General features: G+C 34.7%; 1 protein-coding gene across 3 annotated transcripts in view; it reads right to left on the bottom strand.

Moving 5' to 3' along the window:
- Positions 1–1,967: 1,967 nt before the first annotated feature.
- RAP1GAP2 (RAP1 GTPase activating protein 2) overlaps positions 1,968–25,888 on the bottom strand; it is a 695,842-nt gene continuing 671,921 nt past the window's right edge. For 2 of the 3 annotated variants that reach the window (XM_053706286.1, XM_053706284.1), the window contains 4 exons: positions 21,566–21,683; positions 15,266–15,395; positions 11,646–11,728; positions 1,968–11,159 (listed from right to left, as the gene is read on the bottom strand). In XM_053706286.1, the coding sequence (XP_053562261.1) occupies positions 11,157–11,159; positions 11,646–11,728; positions 15,266–15,395; positions 21,566–21,683 (334 nt within the window). In that variant the 3' untranslated portion in view covers positions 1,968–11,156. The remainder of the gene's footprint in view (positions 11,160–11,645; positions 11,729–15,265; positions 15,396–21,565; positions 21,684–25,888) is intronic. The other variant, XM_053706285.1, reaches the window with a different exon arrangement.

Below are 25,888 nucleotides of genomic sequence, written 5' to 3'. Positions count from 1 at the left end.
TCCTTTCCCTTTGGGGTTTGGGCCCTGCTGCTATTGGGGGGGTGGTTACTCCTTAGGCGTAGAGCAACTGGGTAGTAGGGCCATCCCCTTGGCCTTGTGGCATTGTCCCTGGATTTCAGCCACATGCTGCTTTTGGGGGGGCGCTCTGAAATCCAGCCTAAAGAGGCAATAGGGCAAATATGGCTACCAATGTGCTAAATGTTCCCCATACACTTCGGGTGTTGATTTCTGAGGACTTTCGAGAGAAGATTGGTTTGGCTCATGTCCAGTAGTGATGTTGCAAACTTAAAAATTTCGGTTTGCGAACGGCGGACTTGAACTTCCGCTATTGTTCGCGAACCGCGCGAACCGCCATTGACTTCAATAGGCAGGCGAACTTTAAAACCCACAAGGACTCTTTCTGGCCACAATAGTGATGGAAAAGTTGTTTCAAGGGTACTAACACCTGGACTGTGGCATGCTGGAGGGGGATCCATGTCAAAACTCCCATGGAAAATTACATAGTTGATGCAGAGTCTGCTTTTAACCCATAAAGGGCCTAAATCACCTAACAATAATAAATTGTTTGCAATAACGTGCTTTAAAACATCGATCAGGTAGTGTAAGGGTTACGCCCGCTTCAAAGTGACAGACCAAACTCCAAGTGTAACGCACCGCAAACAACCGTAAACAGTCCATTTGCACAACCACGAGATAGATTTGATAGATACATAGATTACATAGCTCAATAGATGCAATATACATATGATCAATACAAATTACATAGATCAATAGATACATATACATTTGATAGATACGAATTACATAGATCAATAGATGCAATATCTATTTGATAGATACGAATGTTATCGATCAAAAGATGCAATATACATTTGATAGATACGAATGTTATCGATCAAAAGATGCAATATACATTTGATAGATACGAATTACATCGATCAAAAGATGCAATATACATTTTATAGATACGAAATACATCGATCAATAGATGCAATATAGATTTGATACTCAGGCAGATTATTTGTAAGACTTTCTTGGTTGCGGTAAAACCATCACCGAAAAAAGTAACTGCTCATTCTAGGAGATCAATATCTACTTCCTGGTCTTTCAAGAATAAATCCTCCTTGGAACAGATTTGCAAGGAGGCAACTTGGTCTTCCCTTTACACTTTTTAATTTTTTTTACATTTATGCTTCTTCTGGTGCAGCTTTTGGCAGGAAAGTCCTTCAGGCTGCAATGTCCAGCAAATAGGAACTGCCTACTTTTTATTCCACCCGTCCTTATGGACTCTCGTAAGCTAAAAAGGAAAACAGAATTGATACTTACCAATAAATTTATTTCCTTCACGCAGATGAGAGTCCATAGCCCCCACCCTATTTCTATATATGGGTGACAGCTCTCATTTGCACATCATAACCCTGCTTTCTGTCTTTCCTACCTTTTTTTCTCTCTCCTCGGCTTGGCTATAGGTAAACTGGAGTGGGAGAGGAAGTGGGAGGTACTAAAGGTCTGTCTGACTTCCTCCTGATAGGCTGGAATATATCCCACGTTATGAAGCTATGGACTTCTCAACGGCCCGAAGGAAATGCATTGGTAAGTATAAATTCTGTTTTCATATTGAGTCAAATTTTTAATCCATTTATGCTGTGGGGGATTTTCAAGGACAACCGCCTTTTTGTGCATGCCTCCTTATCTTGAATGCATTCAATCACATAGTAATAACTAATAAACAATATAAATATTAATATCAATAGTATGCGCTCCTGAGCAAATTGTGCATTGGATCCAGCAGTTATACACATTTGATGTGATTGTTATAGGCAATGTAAATAGGCTCCAATGAGCAAAATAAATCTAGACTGCGCACACGCTGAGCAATGTGAAAAAGTAGTTTCCCTGTTCTGTCATTTAACATGAGAGGGTATATGTAAAACAGTAAACATATAGACACATATTAGAAAACCAAGTGGACATAAAATAGTTCATTTATTGTGAATTTTGCAAAGACACATTTAAGCAACAAAATATACATTTGTGAACATTAGATTTCATTCTATACAAGACCAGACCAGAGCAATAAATTAAATGTACACTATTTACAAACAGAGGTCACCGGAGACTTACAGAAAGCACCACCTATCTACAAAGAATATAAATAGATGTATAGATTTCCCCTTCACTCAACCCAGATACTTAAAAATTCTCTTTATAATCTAAAATTAGAAACTGATTCTGCTTATTTGTTGCATTTATCTAGTGCTACATTTAGGTAGAAATTATATACTGGCATGCTTCTATATATACACATTTTTATTCCTCTTTTTTTTACCTGCAACAAGACATTTCTGGCAACAAGCTTTAAATAAATTAACCCCATTAACCTGAATTCATTTATACACTGAGACACATCAATATCTGGCTGACTTCCAGGGTGCCTGGAACAGGCATCAGAAGAAAATTATGTGAAATGACACAGAAACTGTTGAATGCATGTCATGTTTTTACACATTGTAATTGTGTTTTTCTAATGGGAGCTCAACGCATTTCAATTGTATTGTTTTGACTATAACATTGTACCAGTATTACATGAAAACAATTAGGAATATTCATTTCAAACAGCTGCATAAAGAAACAGCACTAGAAAGATGAGACAGGATACAAGACAACGTTTAAGACAAAACCTAGAAATCATTTGGAAAGAACAAGTTAGATCTAACCCAAATTCCAGTCTTTTGTGATATAAAATGATAAAAGTATATTGTTTTTACTTTATTTTATTTTTTTACCTCTTATGAGCCTTTTCTTTTAGGGAGCTGTTTTTAAAACCTGTCCCTCAGGCCTCCCCAAAAGGCCAGATTTTCAGGAATACCTTGGATTAGAGCAGGTAAAATAACCATGTTTACTAACCGGCTGATTATTTCCCCTGTTCTCCAGTCCAGATATCCTCAAAATCTGGCCTGTTAGGGAGGCCTGAGGAAGGGTTTGAAAAACAGTGTTTTAGGGTGAACAATAATGCCAAGTAGAATTCACATCCCCAGTCGTCAAGTACCCCCAATGTAGCCACTAATTAGCACTATCTAGGAAATCCTGCAAATCTGGCCTATTGTGAGTACTTCAGGACTGGAGTTAAAATCACTGAACTTGATCAAATAGATTTTAAAATTGTCATAACACAACTTTTCAGTATTTCCTTAAAAAATCATCTTTGGTGGAAATTGATGTGAATAAATATATTTAAACATGATGCATTTTCCTTTTGTGACCTAATCTTATATCCTGTCGACTTCAGCCACCAAAACAAATAAATGTAAACTTTTTGGTACAGGACAAAACAGCTTGCCTACAAATGCATACTGTATATAATTAGACCACAAATTAAATTCATTTGTACATAACGAATAATTGCCCTATTATCTTCTGAGCTTCCTAAACTGTGTAAGTATTTGCAGTTCCACATTATACAGTTTTTATTTAGCACTGACATTCATTTAAACAAAAAAATCACTCATAAATGGTAACAGTAAAACTAAAAAGATTTCTATAATATTTTCCTATGCACCACATTAACTGGTCTGTTTTAGAAAATTGGACCATTACACTAACTATTTTTTATATTTATGCACCCAACCTGTCTATACAGAAATGGAAAAGTTTAAAGTTATTTATCATTATAAGTTGTATTATATATGTGGTTCAGAGACATATATTTAATTATTGGCTTTATCTTTGGGGTTTTATCATTCTTTTGGAAAGCTTCCCCCATAAATGAAATAAAACTGGAGGAGTCCATATAAAATATAAGCCGTCTCTTGGTGAGAAATCCCATAAATCCTATGCTTTTTTACTGCACTTGTAACCAAGATGGTCGCTGTATGTGTAATTAAAGAGATTCAAGCATATATAGTTGTCTTATGCAAATACTTGTTTTCATTTTGTTCCAATCTTAAGTAAAACTGCATTTATTTTATTATTTTTGGTCTCTGCAGTTCACATTAAACATGAGTTCCAGGGTGTTAAGTTCATTTGAAAGTGTTTTAGTTTAGTAAGCTCAATGTTTTTCTTCTAATCCTTTTATGTGTTGTATACAACTATGGAACTGTAAAGAATAAAATTGCTGAAACCCGATAGTAGTAACAAGCTAAAGGCAATGACATGTTAAAAGGATATGAAACAAAAAAATTATCTTGCATGATTCAGATATTGCATGCAATTTTAAACAACTTTCTAATTGACCTCTTATCATTCTTTTGGTATCTTTTGTTGAAAAGCAGGAACGTATGCATAGGTGCTGGCCCATTTCTGGAGCACTATATGGCAGCCATTTTGGAAGAATTTTATCAATTTGCAAGAGCACTAGATGTCAGCACTATTCCTGTCATGTAGTGCTGGATGCCTACCTAAGTATCACGATATCAGACTACAAGTGGAGCACAAAAATGCTAGCAGTATGGAGCGTTAACATCCCTAGTTAGTAAATATTGTGCATACAGTAGTATAATGTGTGTTACATTATCCATATTGGATCGTGCAGGTGTCCTTTACTATACACTTTTTTGAATGCACAATGGCAATAACACTTAATACCTGGTTTTCAAAAGTGCTAACACAATCGTAACACTCAACCAACAACTTGTAATACGAATGCAATAAGCGCAATACTACTGTTTTCCATAGATGTACAATGCTCTATTTATGTATCAAGTGTGTTAAAATGATGAGGTTAAGGTGCATTTTAACCAATAACTTAATACCCAATCATGATTTAGTATTTGTGCAAGGCTGAGCGCAAAATAATGTGTTGCACATTATTAACTGCTCACAAATGTTAATCTAGCAAAATGTGTTTAGCTTTTCTTACATATGACCGACAGAATTTTGTTTTGTAAACTATTAATTTTAAGCTAATTAATACATTACATTGGTTGAGTGCTTCTCTTTTGGCATGTTTTTAAGGTAAAGTATTAATCATTTTTTTGTACTCCTTACAAAAGTGAAAAACCTAACCATATGAGACATTGCATGATTTCATTTAGGATGTCAACGTTCGGTGATCCGTGACTTGCACAGCAGAGGCAACTATGGAAATTGTGATATGAAATGAGGAACTACGTATAATATACAGATAAGCCTAGTAGCTATAGAGTTTTGCTAAAATCCTAATAAACTAGAAATAATATATTTTGAACCATTTAATTTGTTTGTTTTTATTTTTAACATGTTGGTTTGTTAGTAGTTAGACATGCTGTGCTTCATGAATGAACCTATAAACATAATCTTGTGAGGCCAGTCCTGAATAATTTGGTATTTGGGACTATCTATTCTGTTACATTTATATGCAAAAGGATTAAATATAAATATACTGTACCTAGCTCTAAGGGGCTCATAGAAAAAAAGAATTTATGCTAGTTAGCTTACTCTACACAATGTGCATATATTAAAACAAACTTGATAGGTGCTTTAAGTTCTCTACATTTTCCTTTCAAAACTTTAGAAGGAACACTTGCTATATTTCTCACTGCTATAATAATTAATTTTGGCTTTTGTATAATTTAGACAAATTAATTGGAAAAATAAGCACCCACTAAGGCAGTGTTTTGAGGCATAAAGCATAAAACCATTTGGCTGGCGTAAAGGGATATTTGCTTTGCTTCCTTTCACTAGGTTTAAATACTTATTCATTCCATTTTACAAATGGATGGAAAACTCATCAACTTTATCCCTTCCTTTATTTTCATTTAACATTCTAAGAATTGATAGTTTTCAGAGTAAAATAAGCACCTCTGAATATTCTGCTTAGCAACTGTAACCTGATGGCGTTAGAAACGTATTATGCTATCTTCACCTGTGATCAACTCTGCTGCAATAGTCATGCAAATATATTTATAAACGTATTTAATAGACTATTTAATATAGAACTCTGACAAGACTACTGTTTAGTTATTTTTCTTGCTGGTTTAAAAAAATAGCTTTTTTATATAATTATTAATTCTTTTTTACTTTTATATATAATGTCTCAGCATTTAATAAATTTAATTTTATTTGCAACAAAAGTATGATTAATAAATAAAATCTCTGTCTATATGAAAATAATACAATGCTCTGTTATGATAAGTCATAAAAACATAATGTATGTATGATTATGAGTTCTATTTTTAAAGGTTATAGTGTCAAACATATAAACATTATGATTATACATCATATCTGTTCAGATAGACATTTATATTAATGTAACTTTTAATGTCTGTTTATTCAAATTTAAAAAATAATAATTTAGAAACCACAATTTAATCTTGCTGTAAAGGACATTTGGACCATTTACACCTTGGAGAGGTAACCGAAAAGTTGAGTCGATTAACAGTAGACTATAAAAATCCAATAGTTTACTTCAATTGAAACAAAAAAAAATAACTTTCTACAGTATGATTTGGTGAGAGCAAAACAGGAACCGGATAAATCTGTCAACTGCCAGATGATATCTTTTTTTTAACAGCTATTTTAATGGTAAACAGCATTTTTAACACCAGTGATGTAAACTCACCCTTTGTCTAGATCAGTGTTTCTCAACCACGGTCCTCAAGTACTGAAGTAATCAGCTGATCAGTAACACCATGTGGTTACTAACCTGCTCTCACCCATCCGCTGATTATTTCACCTGTGCACTTGTTCAGCTATAATAAAAACCTGGCCTGTTGAGGGTACTTGAGGACCGCGGTTGAGAAACAATGATATAGATTACAATCCATTTGTAACATTCTGCTTGATTTTAATGGAAATAGTTGCTTTTTCTTACCAGCTCAAATTTTGCAACTGGAATGTAAACTAGCCTAAGTTATTAAAGTGACATGATCTATTTGATCCCTATTTTAGGGCCAGATTATGAGTGGAGCAAAAATTAATGCTTCTGCTTGAGCGTAAATTGTGCCAGAAGTAAGCTTTTTGCGCTTGTCGGGTTGCGCTTGTATTTTGAATTGAAAGTATACTGTTTTTGCTCTTGTGCTACCCCGACAAGCGCAAAAAGCCAATGTTAGAATATTGTGTGTGTGCTCACGTATTACCCCGTAGGAATCAATGAAAAAATAAAATATGGAAAAAAATCCCGCACAAACCTGATCGCATATTCTCATTAGCGCTAACCCAACATTAAAATATGAATACATCACATTCCAATGTTCTACGCATAGCAGAATATGTTTTATTTATTCCCAAATACATATTTATACATATATCTGATGGTATTTTAATACAATATATATTTATACCTATATAATTAAAGAAAGGTTTAGATATATACAGTTATATAAAGGAATATCTATTTATAAATACATAGAACATATTATGCTATGTACAGAACAATGGAATGTGAAACATTTACAGTAAATGCACAGTTAAAACCTTTATTAACCCCTGTAAATTTCTGGTCTTTCTATGGGAGGTTGTTTTTTTATAGCATGGTAAGACCTGCGCTATTATAAGAAGGCAATCCCTTTAATGACCAGCAACGTAAAGTGTGTGTTTTGGTCATTAAGGGGTTAAATTTGAATATGGCATAAATATGCTTTTACATGTTTTTTATTAGATGGTGTTATTATGAGAGTAACTGTACTTTATAATGTATTTTTGATGTATTTTGTGCAACTTTTTTGTTTTGCAAAACAGTTAACCAGAGCTCTGAAGTCACAGTAATCATTCTAACGTAAATCTCAATTACATTCAAGCGATAGTGTTTACATATCGCTCGGGTGCAAACATTTGCACTCCAGTCGTAATCTAGCCCTTAATGTTTTAAAGTAGTTTGCCATATAAATGAATTACTAAAAATAACCTTATCTAAGTGTAGTATAAATCACCATAGCGTCTATCCTTATAATAAAATATCCAGGTTTATTGAGAAAAATGCTGGTATTTACAAATGTGGATTTCAGGCAATAGAGCATGTCTAAAGACATCCACGAGGGGAGATAGGGAGCACAGACGGGATCAAAGGGAAGTATATTGGGTTTTTACTTTGCAAACTCGCCATCCACAAGGAATGAATAAAGAGTGTGATGTCAGTTTATATTTCCATCTCCCGCTGCTTATACTAATATACTAATATTCTTATATATCATTAGTAACTTGGTAGATATAATTTGCAAAGCCACATTAGGATTCCGTATTAAACCTCTTCTGTGAGATTGTTCTTAGTTGCAAGTTTGTATATATTTAACAAATGGATAAATGTTATATTTATCATTTTACAAATTTTGAACTACATGATTACAATTGCAACATATCAGAACTCCAAGAGGAGTTGTTCAGAGTGTATAGGGTTAACTGATTGTTTGAATTCACTAAAGGAAATGGTATAAATAGGGTAACGGGAAGGTAATTAGTACTAACGTAATCGAGAAAGGCAGGAACTGAAACACGTATGATGTGAGTTATCAGTACTATGTACTAACGCTTTATTTTTGTTTACCATTTTTGTTTTTATGTTTTTAACGCTTGTCTCAATAAACATGGATATTTTATTATAAAGACGGACTCTATGGTGATTTCTACTATTCCTTTATGTATGGGGACTGTGGATGAGTCAAGCTGGATGCCCGCCTATTCAGCTTATCATAGCAACTTCTCCTTGAGTGACACGGATTGCACTTATCCCGCTTTCACCCCCCCATTCATTCTGGCTTGAGTCCTGAGGGTGCCACTGGTAATTGCTGTGTCTATTTAAATTGTAACCTAAGATTTGCTCCCCAGAGCCTTTTGAACCACTAATTGGAAAATACACATCATACATGTATTCACCACTTAATTTGTTACACTAGGATCATGTTAAACAAAACTGAAATAAATGTATCATTAACATTTGCCTCGGCTATGTGGTTGGAAATAATGCAATTAAGCTAGGAAATATAAATATAGCCATTAGCCTGACCTTTAACAATGAGAGAGTCAAATAAATATCCTATTGTAAGTTTTCTAAAGAAGGGGTTAATTATAATCCTTTAGAAAAAAACTAATAATTTTCAACAGAAAAACACCATTAAAGTCTCTTGGGATTTTGTAAATAAATCATTAGATACATTTTTCTAAATGACTGTGAGCAAACTCTAAGTTTTGTAGTAGGATTCAAAGTATTGTTAAAAATCCTACTACAGTCATATCTTGCAGGTCATTCAACCTCAACTCCTGTTGCCTTTATGATATAACTAGTATTTGGCGCAATTTTTTAATTGTACATGACTATTCTAAACATTTCTTAATAGCTCCCCAAAGCCGCATATTATACCTTATGGGGTATGCTTCACACGTTCCTCAATATACAGTCATGGATTCTGACTGACAAATAGAACATCTTAGTTTATATAGTGTTTTCTTCCCTTTCAACAGACATTAAACAGTTTAAGATGTTTATTCTAGATAAACAGATATAACTCGTCCTCAATGAGCTAAAATAAGGTAATGGGCATATTCCCTAGGTACCAACATGTCAGCAGCCATTACTTTTGTAGACTAACACATTACACTTAAAATTAATCTAATTTTAGAAAATATGTGTATATTATTCTAAGGGTAGTTTTTGCTCTGACTATATTATTTCCTATCGTATTTAGTGTCCCTTTAACACTTAATCCTTGTTTATAGTCTACAAAGACAATTGTCAATGCTAACTTATTCTAGGAATGGTACAAACATCTGGAGACTATTTAAATGCGATCAAGAATAGGAAAATATGTTTCTCTAACTGGTTCAAAATATATTTATCTGGAAAAGCAGCTGGAATACATCCCTACAATAAAGAGTTGTTACCAGGGCTTATAAAAATGAACTCATAGACATATTAGCGTACCTAAAATACAATTATGGGTCCTGGATGTCTAAATCCAAATAGATTATACAGTTAATTCATCAAAATAATTGAATTGAGTCTGTGAAAACAAGCAATTGTGTAACACAGCCTAACAGCAATGTATTCCTATTAACACTAATTATTTGTATTGTATTGTATTATGATGCATAAAAAAATTATATTGGTCAGTCTACAATTTTTATAATGATAAATGGGTGCTACACCTCAGATTTCTATGCAGAATGAGATGTACGTTTCTCTTTTATAACTCATATAAAATAACATGACTTCTAAGGATTACATCATAAAAGGTACTTCTTATTGTGTTGACAGTATTTTTAGCTCAACAGGGTATGCTGCCTCCCACAATAGTTCATTTTTATTTTATACATAGGATTGAGACAAACTGCTTTCCTGCTGATTTCATGAACCACTATAGAGGTAGATAATGAAGTGGTTTAGACCTATATTTTTGCATCTCAAAATGTGATCTCTGTCACAATAAAAATAAACAGTATTATATTATTGAGCTCCATATTGTAATGAAACACATTTAATATTATGTTAAACATAGTATAATAACAATATAGAAATATTGGCGATTATGACTAAGCCACATAATTAACTTTAAATAACCCAAAACAACTATAGCTCAATCATGTTAGTAGGAATTGAAGATAATAAGCTAGGTTCATGGCTCTGTTTTACCAGGTACCTTTTCACGTGTAGATACATTGTACAAAATCCACATTACACAAACATAATGACAGCTGTTTTCAACATGCCAGTGCCACCCAGTAACACGTATGACAGAGGTAATAAATGATTTAGTTGAAATGGCAGAAATTATATTCTGGTAGACTCTAGGCAGGAATGAAGAAGCAGCATCAATATTGTCATTGTATCCTATTCCAAGCACCACTTGATGGAAAGTCCAACATCTGGATGATATGCAGCTATAACAGCGGACTGCATGATATCTGTTAATCACTTCTATGATTGGCACACGGTGAGAAGGTGTTTTTTAGTTAAAAGACCGTGGAGATAAGATGCTTCAGGTACAAAATGACGGTTTTCTTCAACTAAGATGACTATGAGAATTCTGTGTTGGATAGAACAGATCAGGATAACAGAATAGGACTCCATTCACAAGACAAGTCTCACTTGACAAAGGGAGTGCACTAAAGCAGTTCCTTCAATTTGTGGGGAACAGCTTGGTACTTAAATATATCCATTAATGCTTCGTGGCAGTAATTATTCATGGAGTGAATACCTTTGCAGGTCAGATTTGAGTATTAGAGATCATCTTCAGTTGAACATTGTCTCACTAGAAGACAAAACAAAGGAGCATTAAAAAAAAATAAAAAAAATTATAGGTAAAATAAAACCCTGCTGGGCAATGTTTGGAAATCCATTGTTTGGTATGGGTCCAAAATCTTTACCAGCCACATAGAAATGTGTTAATTGCAAAGAAAAGAGACACAGAGAACCAAATGTATATTAAGGCTAATTCTAAAGCAGTACAATACTGTTAAACCACTTTGGGTAAACAGTGTTCACATTTTCAAAATCATTGCTATTTTCCTCACTTTATAGGATAGAATTTATTAAGAGCTTAAAACAAGTATTTCTATTGTGTGTTAGGAGATTTTCTGTATACCGGACTTTGGTAAATGCATAGAATAGTGTTTGGAAACATGGCTGTCTCTGCAATATGGAAGACATTACAAAAGCATATCTAAAAATAATTCTGACAAATATTCTCTTTTTATTTATTATTTTTTGTAAAGTAAGAAAAGATCACTCTACTTACTGTACTTGAGCCGGAGCTTGATTGGCTGAGTTTATCAAAACGGAATTTGAGGTTGGATCGTGGAGAATTTCTACTCTTTATATCTGTCAGAAGGAAACATTATGAGATAAATGTATCTTTATACTATTTTCTAGTCTCTTTTACGTTTTAACAACTAGAATTAGCAATGCACGTAAGTCTTCCAGTTTGCAGACTGACATTCACTGTCTAATGCATTTAATTGACATGCTACCAGGAGTCAAGTCCTACAAAAAAAAGTGGGAACTCACCACGACTTCCACCCCCCTCATAGTTAATATTGTTTTATATACAAACACGCACTGTATTTATATGTTTATAAGCTATACACTCTGGTTAATGAAAGCAAATTAAAACTAATAAAGGGCTGATTGGTTGCCTTTGGACCTGATGGACACCCATACATTTTTACATGACAGGGGTGACATTTTTATTTGTAATTTAGAATTCAACTGATACTGAATACTAAGAAGCCAGACACACACTTTTTAGAATACATGAAGGGGCATTTGTATGTAGAGTATGTTGAATAATCCAAAAAGCTAAGAGTCTTCGTAAAATTTTAGGAGATGTTACTCCCTGGCTCTCAGGATATGTAAATCACTGTTATGTAAACATCTGATATCATGAACTTGATAAGGTTTGTGTGTGCACTCACTCTGCTGTAAAAAAACAAATATAATGTGTTTTAAAGTAAAATTATGGTCACAAAGCATCTGAGTGTCATTTTCTTTTACCATTAACACATATACCAAGTAAATGTTAAACAAGTAACACTGGCAGAGGAAGCAAGAGGCACAAGGGCACAGTAACATTGCAATCAAAACAGGTCACCTTACACTTTGGGATGAAATTGGTAAGGTTGAATCTGCAGCAAATACATCATCTTGCACAGGTCAGCATTCTGCAGAGAATCTGGCCTGCTCATCGTAAATTGATAAACATACAGACACCAACATAGATAAACAGACTGCACGTACTATTGGTGTATAAAATAAAGTAATTGGGCTTATCTTACATTAAGATGTTTCACAAACACCTTTAATTGCAAGGACTATTTTCCACACAAACGCATTTTGTTTAATGTCAAGATCCATGGTGTCTATACTTTTATTTTTTTAACTCACATGGAGCATAACCAGCTTAGCTTCAGTTCCTCACACCCTCCTTCCTTTCCAGGGTGGGCTGAGAGCAATTCCAGACTCCTCCTCTGTCCCAGAATCTCACCACTTAAGGGGCAATAGTACTACTTCTGCTGAGGGGAACTAAATAACCCCAAAGTAAGCAACACAGAAATCTAAGCACTATGTGTTCCGCACAGTGATCACAAAGCAGGGTCGCTGACAGGTTTGCATTTAGTGTATTGTAGGAAGTGTTACTGCCTATTACTAGAGGATCTCACTATCCATCTAACCAGGCTGTGCTCCTCCTCCTCCCACAAGCAGCAACAGTGGTAACTGAAGTGTTTCTGTTCTCTGTCCAGGGGGAACTTAGTTCTACCTGCAAAAATTATTCAGGAACTCAGTTCCCATGCGTCCTGCTTGGATTTTACCCCTGCATGCTACAAAATGATTTTTATCATATATATATATATATATATATATATATATATATATATATATATATATATATATATATATATATATATATATATATATATATATATATATATATATATATATATATAAAATAATTTAAATAATTAGGGAGTTCCATGTCCCTTTAAAAAGACATGGAAGTAAAAGTTGGATATGAGCTAAGATTTAACAAATTATTACAAAATAAAGAAGTACCCTTTAGAAAAATAAAAAGTGAATAAGAAATATTCTGGTCAAAATTGAAATGCACATAGATTATTTACATCTTTGAATATTTGTAATATAAGACCATACCAATAAGTACAGAAGTCAGGAAGATACATTTACAACCTGACAAAGCAAGGGATTTCAGCACTCTTTTATTAAAGTCAATTTAAATTGTCAAGGTGACAGCTGTTAGAAAATGGGCTGAGCTGAAGCCATGCTCATGGTATAGATATAAAGTTTGTGCAATACATTGCAGTGAGGAAAAGTCATATGTCATGTTAGTAAAGCCTTTGGACCTGTGGCCAGATAAAGTGCTTTGATAACTATATATATCTTTAAATAGTCACCTAGGCCAGATAAATCACATCCAAAATCAATGAGGATACTTGTAAATACGTATATCCTCTCACCATTACTAACCATCCATATAGAAACATATGAGATAAATAAATTGAAGTTCAGCATTCTTTAAGACATACCAAGAGTAGACACACTTCCTTGCATGGGCTATTTCCAAACTCCATGCAACCGCAGCACTTGCTGCACTTTAGGTAATTAAGCCAATCATAGCTCAGCATGCTATGAGGTCCACTCAGCCTTTCATCCTTCCGAGGTCGATAAAATGAGCAGTGCCTTGAGACCCTTACGGGTGATTAGCCGCGCTTTACAAGTACCCAATACATACATACAGGGGAATCTTGTAACAAGGCTTGTAAGGTGCTGGTTACTGCACATCCCTGTATATATTTGTAATATACATATATTGGCAAAAATGCTTCTAGTAAAAATTATCACTGTTTTAGTGTTAACATTTTTCTCTGTACGTTCATGTAAAGCATAGCTAGATATTTTCAGTGCACAAGCATTTTATATTCTGCAGCTGCTCAGAGCTTGTATCATGTTAGCAATTAACAAATTGAGCCAGTGTCAGATGATACAAGCACGTTAGACTGAGTAAGTGCTGTGTTTAAAATGCTGGTGGCACAGAGCATAAATCAATACACTTAAAACAGCTAGAGTTTTTACTAAAAGCATTTTTGCTAAAACATGTATATTGCAAAAAGGCTTCTATTCAAAACTGAAATGTACCCAAGTGCATTTCAATTTGGGCTGGAATGTCCCTTTAAATTGTATGTTCTTTCTAGATGATAAAAGTTTAAATGTTGAATTCCACATCCCTTTAAGTTATTTCTGATAAAGCTCTAACAAATAATAAATTAACATGACTGAACAAAAGCACCACATAAAATAAGCCATTTTCATAAATACTTCTGTCTTTAAAGGGCCAGTCTAGTCAAAATTAAACTTTTATTATTCAGATAGAACTTGTAATTTAATCAACTTTCCAATTTACTTTTATCATCAAATTTGCTTTTTTTCTCTTGGTATTCTTAGTTGAAACTAAACCTAGACAGACTCATATGCTAATTTCTAAGCCCTTGAGGGCTGCCTCTTATCACATGCTTTTTAAATTGCTGTTCAACACAAATAGATTGAAAGTACATGTGGGCCATATAGATAACACTGTGTTCAGGCACAGGGGGTTATTTAAGATTTAGCACAAAACAATGCTAAATTTAAGACAATAGATAATAAACAGTCACAGTCATGTGATCAGGGGGCTGTCAGAATGTTCTTAGATACAAGGTAAGCACAGAAGTAAAAAGTATATTAATATAACTGTGTTGGTTATGCAAAACTGGAGAATGGGTAATAAAGGGATTATCTATCTTTTAAAACAATAACAATTCTATTGTAGACTGTCCCTTTAAAGCAAACTTTAGCTCTATAGCTCACCAAAAGACACACCTGTGGGGCTCCTGCTCATAATTACAGGGGTGATGGCAGTGTGGTTCTCGTTGCTAGGTGACGAGCTGTAGACAAACACTTCCTGTTTAAAGGGAGATGCAGTCAAAGGTTGACTTCCCTATAAGAAAAAAAAAGTCAAATACAAATTATGAGTAAAATTTAAAAGGACATGAAAGCCTTTCCTTTCACGGTTCAAATACAGCATACCATCAACAATTTTATAATTTACTTCTGTTATCAATTTTTCATTCTCTTGGTATCTTTTGTTGAAAAGCAGGCACATAAGCTAAGGAGCGTGCAAGTATATGTAAAAACACAAGTAGAGATGGCACACAGCACGTGCACGTGTCTGGAGCACTATATGACAGCACTTTAGCAAGAAGTTCTCCTCTGTGACTAAAATAAGATATTTCCAGGTGGTAACTCTCCATAGAATAAGCCACTGAGCTGTTTCTGGCAGATTGCTTATCTTTCTGTTTCTACTTTAGCAATCATGTTATCCATTTGCAAGAGCACTATTTCCTGCCATGTTGTATTCCAGATGCCTACCTAGGTATCTCTCCAATCAAGAAAACGGAGCAATTTTTTAGGCTTCATATCCCTTTAACTTTGTGATACATTTTCACTCCAAAAAAAAAGGGCAACTAGAACTCAAGACATTTTTAGTTAAATACCACCTTTATTATAAAAAATTAACTTAGTTATTGTTAAAATAATTTAAAGGGACAGTCTACTCCAAATTTGTTATCGTTTAAAAATATAGATAACACCTTTACTACCTATTCCCCAGCTTTGCATTGTTCTATTAATATACTTTAAACCTCTATTTTTTTTCTATCAGATTAATCGGCTGATTGTTATCCGATTAATTGGATGGAAAAAAATATTTAAAAAATTAATAAATACCATTTGGCCAGATTACGAGTTTTGCGTTATGAGTGGCTAGGTAATAACTTGCAAGTTATTTCCACCGCTCAGCTTTAATTGCGCTGCTATTACAGGTTTTCCAAAAACCTGCGTTAGCAGGCAATATGGTTGTTTTGAGCTCCGTACCGCACACAAATACCAGAGCTGCTTTGAGCTGGTTTTACGTGCTCATGCACGATTTCCCCATAGACATCAATGGGGAGAGCCGGCTAAAAAAAAAGCCTAACACCTGCAATAAAGAAGCGTAAAGCTCCGTAACGCAGCCCCATTGATTCCTATGGGGAAAGAAAAGTTATGTTTACACCTAACACCCTAACATAAACCCGAGTCTAAACACCCCTAATCTGCTGCCCCCGACATCGCCACCACCTACATTACACTTATTAACCCCTAATCTGCTTCCACCAACGTCGCTGCCGCCACTATACTAAATTTATTAACCCCTAAACCTCTGGCCTCCCACAAATCAATCTAAATAAAACTTACTATCATTACCTAACTAATTCATATTTAAAACTGAATACTTACCTGTAAAATAAACCCTAAGCTAGCTACAATAGTTATATTGTAGCTATCTTAGGTTTTATTTTTATTTCACAGTTAAATTTGTATTTATTTTAACTAGGTAGACTATTTAGTAAATAGTTATTAACCATTTATTAACTATCTAGTTAAAATAAATACAAATTTACCTGTAAAATAAAACCTAACCTGAGTTACACTAACACCTAACATTACACTAAAATTAAAATCAACACTAAATTACACAAAATAAAAAAGAAATGATCAAATATTTAAACTAATTAAACCTAATCTAATAGCCCTATCAAAATAAAAAAGCCCCCCCCCCCAAAAAAAAACCCTAGCCTAAACTAAACTGCCAATAGCCCTTAAAAAGAGTCTTTTGCGGGGCATTGCCCCAAATAAATCAGCTCTTTTACCTGTTCCAATCAGCCAATAAAATGCGAGCTCAATCCTATTGGCTGATTGCATCAGCCAATAGGATTTTTTTACCCTTTAATTCCGATTGGCTGATAAAATTCAAGGGACGCCATCTTAGATGACGTCATTTAAAGGAACCTTCAGTGTACGGCTGGGACTGTATGAAGAGGATGCTCCGCACCGGATGTCTTGAAGATGGAGCTGCTCCGTGTTGGAAGGATGAAGATAGAAGATGCCGTCTGGATGAAGACTTCTGCCCGCCTGGAGGACGACTTCTTGCCGATCGGATGATGACTTCTCCCGTCTTAGTTGAGGACTTCTGCCCGCTTGGATCAAGACTTCTCCCGGCTTGATGAGGATGGATGTCCGGTCTTCAAAAACTGTAAGTGGATCTTCGGGGGTTAGTGTTAGGTTTTATTAAGGGTTTATTGTGTGGGTTTTATTTTTAGATTAGGGGTTTGGGCAGAGAAAAAGAGCTAAAAGCCCTTTTAAGGGTAATGCCCATCCAAATGCCCTTTTCAGGGCAATGGGGAGCTTAGGTTTTTTTAGATAGTATTTTATTTGGGGGGTTTGGTTGTGTGGGTGGTGGGTTTTACTGTTGAGGTGTTGTTTGTATTTCTTTTTACAGGTAAAAGAGCTGATTTCTTTGGGGCAATGCCCCGCAAAAGGCCCTTTTAAGGGCTATTGGCAGTTTAGTTTAGGCTAGGGTTTTTTTTATTTTGGGGGGGGGGGCTTTTTTATTTTGATAGGGCTATTAGATTAGGTGTAAGTTTAAATATTTGATCATTTCTTTTTTATTTTGTGTAATTTAGTGTTGATTTTTTTTGTAATTTAATTAATTGTATTTAAATTAATGTAATTTATTTAATTTTAGTGTAATGTTAGGTGTTAGAGTAACTCAGGTTAGGTTTTATTTTACAGGTAAATTTGTATTTATTTTAACTAGATAGTTAATAAATGGATAATAACTATTTACTAACTAGTCTACCTAGTTAAAATAAATACAAACTTAGCTGTGAAATAAAAATAAAACCTAAGATAGCTACATTGTAACTATTAGTTATATTGTAGCTAGCTTAGGGTTTATTTTATAGGTAACAATTTAGTTTTAAATAGGAATTATTTAGTTAATGATAGTAATTTTTATTTAGATTTATTTTAATTATATTAAAGTTAGGGGTGTTAGGGTTAGACTTATGGTTAGGGTTAGGTTTAGGGGTTAATAACTTTAGTATAGTGGCGGCAATGACGTTGGGGGTGGCAGATTAGGGGTTTATAATATTTAACTAGTGTTTGCGATGCGGGAGTGCAGCAGTTTAGGGGTTAATATGTTTATTATAGTGGCGGCGATGTCTGGAGCGGCAGATTAGGGGTTAATAATTTTATTATAGTGTTTGCAATGCAGGAGGGCCTCGGTTTAGGGGTTAATAGGTAGTTTATGGGTGTTAGTGTACTTTATAACACTTTAGTTATGAGTTTTATGCTATAGCTTTGTAGCGCAAAACCCATAACTACTGACTTTTGATGGAGGTACCAATCTTGATGGTATAGGCTGTACCGCTCACTTTTTGGCCTCCCAGGCAAAACTCGTAATACTGGCGCTATGGAAGTCCCATTGAAAAAGGACTTTTTGAAAGGTGCGGTAGTTACGTTGCGTTACGGCCAAAAAAGTGTGCGGTACAGCTATACCTACAAGACTCGTAATAGCAGGGTAGTGAAAAAGCAGCATTATGAACCATAACGCAAAACTCGTAATCTAGCCGATTGTTTGCGCTATACCATGTGCAGGAGTTCATTGGAGTGAAGTAGCTGGTGCCGTGCAACTGACCAACTAATCACAGACCACCTAATCGATAATGAGATTCATTGGCAACTATATTTTATAATTAATCTTACCAATTAGTTGTTGTAGCCCTATGCAAAACTGCTGCTATATAGTTCTCCTGAGGGTACCTCCCTGATTTTCAAACGCTACCAAGAACGCAAAGCAGATTAGAGAACAGAAATAAATTGGAAACCTTTTTTTTTTTTTTTATAAATTGTATGTATCAAGGTTTTAACTTTTAATAATGTTCTATTAAAGATTAAATTACATTTACAGATACCTTAGTTTTATTAATAGCAAAATAAGTCAGAATGAAGTGGTTTTGGTTTTTCAATAGACACAGAACAAACTGTGTTGGCTGTGAGGTAATATCTTCACATTTCTAAAACTATAAAACTGTCAAAGATTTATCACCAACTTATCTCATAACGTATAAAAGTTATCAGAATTGCAAATTGTACATACTTTCTCATTGTAAAGTTCATGACAATTTCACTTTAATGTATTCTGGTACAAAATGTCACAGATCTAATTTTGGAGAAAATCCATTTTTCATATGAAACGTTTAGCATTATTTTTGCTACACAATTTCAATCAATGTGTACATTATATTTTTGAGTCGATGAGTAAAAAAAGCATTTCATGTTGTTTGTGTCAAGAAAATAAAAAATTACCATGGAAAGAATGGGTACATGACTGCATTATTGCATAACACTTTTATATATTTGTTAAATTGCTCACTTGATTGCATAGTTTTACTAAAATAGAACACTGGATTGTAAATAAATGCCAGATATAGCCATTACATTTTACAGTTGCATGAATGTTATATATGAATATCAAATCTTAACATTGACAAATCAAATACAACATTAAAATATCTAAATGTTAAATTTGAATATTACATTTGAATATTGATTCTCAGACTTTGCTTAAAGTCTGAAAATCAACATTTGAGCATTAATAATTAAAGATATCACATTCAAAACAGGAAAAGATTATATTTGTTTGTAAACAATGAATGTTGAATGTTTGTTAAGCACTGTTTGGAACAAACAAATAAAGCAAACATTTGTTATGTTTAATTAATTTGCTGAAACATTCCGTTTTGAATGTTACAGTTAAACCTGACAGTTTAAAAAACTATTTTAAAACAAAATAATTATGTAAATAAAAGGGATATTAACCCTTTCATGACAGGGTTAATTTGTCTGTAAACAAATTGAAATCCCGTGATCATGCACGTGATCGCGAGATTTCAATGATGGGATCGGTTCAGGGGGGCGTCCCTATGATGCTAGGCATGCCCCCCTAGACTGCGATCATATACTGGAAATGGCTAGGACGTTCTATTCCGTCCTAACGGCGCTAAAGCCCAGCACGGTTAGGATACAATAAAACATCAGAAAGGCGTTAAAAAGTTAAATAATTTTTGATTTTGTGTAGAAATATACTTGTCCCATGCACCCAAGAGTGGTCAAAATCTAGCAAATCAATAGCTGATTTGTGGAAATTTAGGATATCTGCAGCACTTTAAATAAAACAAAAAAAAATAATAGGGTCCAGAATTTGGAGGGACTGGACAGTTTGTACACGAAAACAAAAAGATACTAAATCTCCCTTTAAAATTCAAGATTCAGATAGAACAGACAATTTTAAACACCTTTCGAATTTACTTCATTTTCTTGTTATCCTTTGTTAAATAGCAGGAAGGTAAATTCAGGAGCTTGCACGTGTCTGCATCACTATATGGCTGCAGTTTTGCAACAACGTCCTGTCATATAGTGCTCCAGATATATGCACGCTACCTATCTAGATATCCAGGATTGAAGCAAATGTGATAATGTATTCTCTATCTGAATCATGGAAAGGAAAAAAAATCATGTCCCTTTAAATTTACTTTGAAAATGCAGGTGATCTGTTTAGCCCTGAAGCACAACTAACATTCTCTAATGTATCTATTCTGATTTATTTTCATAGAAACATCTTAGGGAGAGGTATCAAGATACAAATGTCTTTGCAAATAAAAAGGTTCAATATATGAGTAAGGAGTGCACATTCAGTATTTCTTTTGCCTGTTTTTTCTGTCACTGAAATTTGAATATTCTACTTGTTCCAAAGCCCCAGGGAAACTGAATTCTGGAATTGAGAAGCACTGACCCTCATAAATGTTGTACATGTTGCTTGATACATATGAGATTATTTACAGCTACTGGCCACAATAAAAGAGATAAGATATACAACACTAAAGATACTTTTCAAGAGGTTTGTTAGTGAACTGTAAAACCATGTACATTCTGCTCACAAACCGTTTAAAATGCTTTAAAAACTTGTATTTTGTCTGCAGATATTTTGCAATGTAGTGATGAATACATAAACAAATGCATGAGATATTTAATAAGTGCAAGGCATCAGTGATTCTATTACCTACCTCTGCTTCTGCCACAGCAAGCTGAATCCCTGTCTTTTCAGCTTGTACAACATGCAGATCAGTTATACAAATGATGTGTTTGTTTCCAGTACCCATAACTGTTGCCAGCCCTTGTGTTTTTGGCAATGCTCTTATACACAGAAGGGGATGAGATGATACATACCGCACTCTCATATTCTTCCATGGCTTCACTTTCTCCAGCTGTGCTGCTAAAACTACTTGTACTTGATGATGACCGAGAAATGTTGGATCGTCCATTTTCCTTCAGTTTAACAAAAGGTCTGGAACACAGAATATTAAAATGTATTAGGTAGAGGACATATTTGCTTACAATGGTACTGATTCCAAAGCTATATATTTTACATTGTACTAAATAAATATTCTTAAGATTTATAGTCTTGTCTCATGTTAGACAAAGTGTTGTCACTGCTGTTAGTGTAATCAAGTAGAGAGTTCTTTAAAATCAACATGTAAACCAAGTATGTACTGCAAGTTAAAGGGACATGAAAAACTTTGATTTTATGATACAACTATGAATAATTTAACATTTTATGATATATCTGATTTATTCTGCCCTCTTTTCCTATAACTTAACTGTCAAAACTGTGGGTTTTCCAATTTTGAGAAAACTTCACAAGCCTGACCCTGCCACATATTTTCCCATACAGGACTTTAGCAAATATTATAAGATACTGCAAACTAATTTAAGTTTTGCTAAAAAAAAAATGAAAGTGGCTAGCCTTGTCTATTCCAGGAACACTTCAAGATTGTCTCTTCTAAAAAAAATTGCAGCAAAAAAAAAAAAAAAGGTGTTTTAATATGTTCTGAAAGTTTTCATACTCTGACAATAATGTCTCATCTAAAGTCTGATTTGGGTATAAAACTAACATGGTTTCAGGACAATGAAGTCTGATCTTATGTGCTTAACTAAATAAAGTTCAATCCGATTGGCTGATTGCATCAACCAATTGGATTTTTCCTACCTTAATTCCGATTGGCTGATAGAATCCTATCAGTCAATCGGAATTCGAGGGACGCCATGTTGGATGACGTCATTTAAAGGAACCTTCATTCAGTGTTAGTCCGTCGGCCGAGGAGGATGTTCCGCGTCGGAGGTCTTGAAGATGGAGCCGCGGATGGATGAAGACTTCTGCCGGATGGAGGACCTCTTCTGGCCCACTCTGATGAAGACTTCTGCCGGATGGAGGACCTCTTCTGGCACACTTGGATGAAGACTTCTGCCGGATGGAGGACCTCTTCTGGCCCACTTGGATGAAGACTTCTGCCGGATGGAGGACCTCTTCTGGCCCGCTTGGATGAAGACTTCTGCCAGATGGAGGACCACATCGCCCGGATTGGATGAAGAATTTGGCTAGGCTGGGTGAACACGGCTCAAGGTAGGGTGATCTTCAGGGGGTTTAGTGTTAGGTTTATTTAAGGGGGGATCGGGTGGGTTTTAGAGTAGGGGTGTGTGGGTGGTGGGTTGTAATGTTGGGGGGGTCTTGTATTTTTTATTACAGGTAAAAGAGCTGATTACTTTGGGGCAATGCCCCGCAAAAAGCCCTTTTAAGGGCTGGTAAAAGAGCTGATTACTTTTGTAATTTAGTATAGGGAATTTTATTATTTTGGGGGGCTTTTTATTTTATTAGGGGGCTTAGATTAGGTGTAATTAGATTAAAATTCTTGTAATTTTTTTATTTTAGTGTTTGTTTTTTGTACTATAGTTTAGTTTATTTAATTGAATTTTAGTTTAGATAATTGTAGTTAATTTATTTAATTAATTTATTGATAGTGTAGAGTTAGGTGTATTTGTAACTTAGGTTAGGATTTATTTTACAGGCAATTTTGTAATTATTTTAACCAGGTAGCTATTACATAGTTATTAACTATTTAATAGCTTTTGTACCTAGTTAAAATAAATACAAAGTTGCCTGTAAAATAAATATAAATCCTAAAATAGCTACACTGTAACTATTAGTTATATTGCAGCTATATTAGGGTTTATTTTATAGGTAAGTATTTAGTTTTAAATAGGATTAATTTAATTATAGTAATTTTAATTCGTTTTATTTAAATTATATTTAAGTCAGGGGGGTGTTAAGGTTAGGGTTAAACTTAGGTTTAGGGGTTAATAACTTTATTATAGTAGCGGCGACGTTGAGGGTGGGAGATTACGGGTTAATAATTGTAGGTAGGTGGCGGCAACGTTGGGGGGCAGATTAGGGGTTAATAAAATGTATTATAGTGTTTGCGAGGCGGGATTGCAGTGGTTTAGGGGTTAATACATTTATTATAGTGGCAGCAATGTCCGGTCGGCAGATTAGGGGTTAATAAGTGTAGGTAGGTAGCGGCGACGTTGGGGGCAGAAGATTAGGGGTTAATAAATATAATATAGGTGTCGGGGATGTTAGGGGCAGCAGATTAGGGGTTCATAGCTATAATGTAGGTGGCGGCGGTGTCCGAAGCGGCAGATTAGGGGTTAATAATATTATGCAGGTGTCAGCAATAGCGGGGGTGGCAGATTAGGGGTTAATAAGTGTAAGGTTAGGGGTGTTTAGACTTGGGGTTCATGTTAGGGTGTTAGGTGAAGACTTAGAAAGTGTTTCCCCATAGGAAACAATGGGGCTGCGTTACAAGATGGACGCTGCTTTTTTGCAGGTGTTTTTTTCAAGCCAGCTCAGCTACCGTAAGCAACACTGGTATTACAGGTAGAAGTGGAGCTAAATTTTGCTCAACGCTCACTTTTCTGAGGCTAACGCAGCTATTCAGAAAAGTTGTAATACCAGCGTTGTTTAAAGTAAGCGCTGGAAAAAAAAGGCTCGTTAGCCCCGCAAGTTTTTACCGACAAAACTCATAATCTAGGCGTTACGTTTTTTGTGTGGTAATTTAGTACTTTTAATAATGTTTAATAGTATATTTAAATAATTTGAGTAGGATTAGGTTTTTTAATATGTAATTTATTTTATTTAATTGGTAGTTTAATTTAATTGTAGGATAATAGTTTGGGTAGGTTAATTAATAGTTTAAAATAGTTTATTTTAATTCTCCAGGTAAGTTTACATTTATTTGAAGATAGGGATGTCGTAATTTTAATTTAAAGTTAGCGGCTTGTTAGGTTTAGGGGTTAATAGCTTTATTTAGTTTATGGCGATGCGGGGGGCTGACGGTTTAGGGGTTAATAGGTTTAGTTAGTGGTAGTGATATGGGGGGCCAGAGGTTTAGGGATTAATACGTTTATTTAGTATCGGCGGCGTCCGAGAGAGGCGGGATAGGGGTTAATACATTTTATTTAGGTTTTGGCGATGTAGGGGGCAGCAGATTAGGGGTGTTTAGACTCAGGGTTTATATTAGGGCGTTAGGTGTAAACGTTACTTGTTTTCTACCATAGAAATCAATGGGTTATATTTCTTTGTCTTGCAGCATCGAACATAAGCTTTCGCTGCTTTCAGACTCCTATTGATTTCTATTGCAACCGCGGCCTCCAGGGGGGCGCATTGAAAACCAGGTACGATGCGTCCGAATAGCCGTGAGCAAACCTGTTAAAAGTTTGATGACTTGGAAAAAGTGTCAGATAGAGCCGAAGGTGTATTCGAAACATCTGTAATGACGTAAGCATCGATCTGCGCCGGATTGAGACCGGCGGATCGTATGTTACGTCACAAATTTCAACTTTTGCTGGTCTGTAGGCTTTGATAACTAGGTCGGATCAATCTTGCAACAATTACGATGCGGAATTCCGGCATATTTTACGTTGACACATTGATAGATAGGCCCCAATGTCATGAGTATGATTGAACACTGTTTTACAATAGATCTGTTTAAATCTGAGCTAAAATCTTACATTTAATTTAGTGCAAGAGAAAAGGAAATTGCTGTTGCAGGAAGTAAATAATGGCAGCAATTTCCAGGCACAGTAAATCCTAGCTATATATAATCTGTTATCTGATATATAGAAAAGATAAAATGACATAATACTGCAAGAAGATATATAAATTGGGCTCTCCTAGTCTAGACTTTAAGGGACAGTAAACACCTTGATTTGTTTATGTTTAGTTATGTGTAATGAGACAACTTTGCAAAATATTTTCATTATTTATGTTACCCCTTTTTCATGGAAATTTATCTCTGAAAATTGAGGATTTTCTAATTCTCTGAACTTGAAATGCACCCTGCTGACTTCTCAAGGGTAACCCTGCTACATAGCTATCTGATAAAGACAATAAGGGGCAAACAATATGTTTTTAAAACATATAGAATTTGCTGATATATCATTCTATAGCAACACAACAGAAATGTCTTGTAAAATGTCTTGTAATTATAAGGTATTTACTGTCCCTATAATACTGACAAAAGGGGGGTGCACTGAATGTGCCTTTCTCTCACATTTTAAATAATTAAATAATGTATAATTCCATCTTGTAAACAACGTTACACAGAACTACAAAAAACACTGTATAAGCACGTGAAAATGAGACAATAGACTAAA

The sequence above is a fragment of the Bombina bombina genome, chromosome 3, assembly GCF_027579735.1.
Source record: "Bombina bombina isolate aBomBom1 chromosome 3, aBomBom1.pri, whole genome shotgun sequence".
NCBI lineage: Eukaryota > Metazoa > Chordata > Amphibia > Anura > Bombinatoridae > Bombina > Bombina bombina.
The sequence above is the reverse complement of the archived record's forward strand: the minus strand, read 5'-3'. Positions and strand labels throughout refer to the sequence as shown.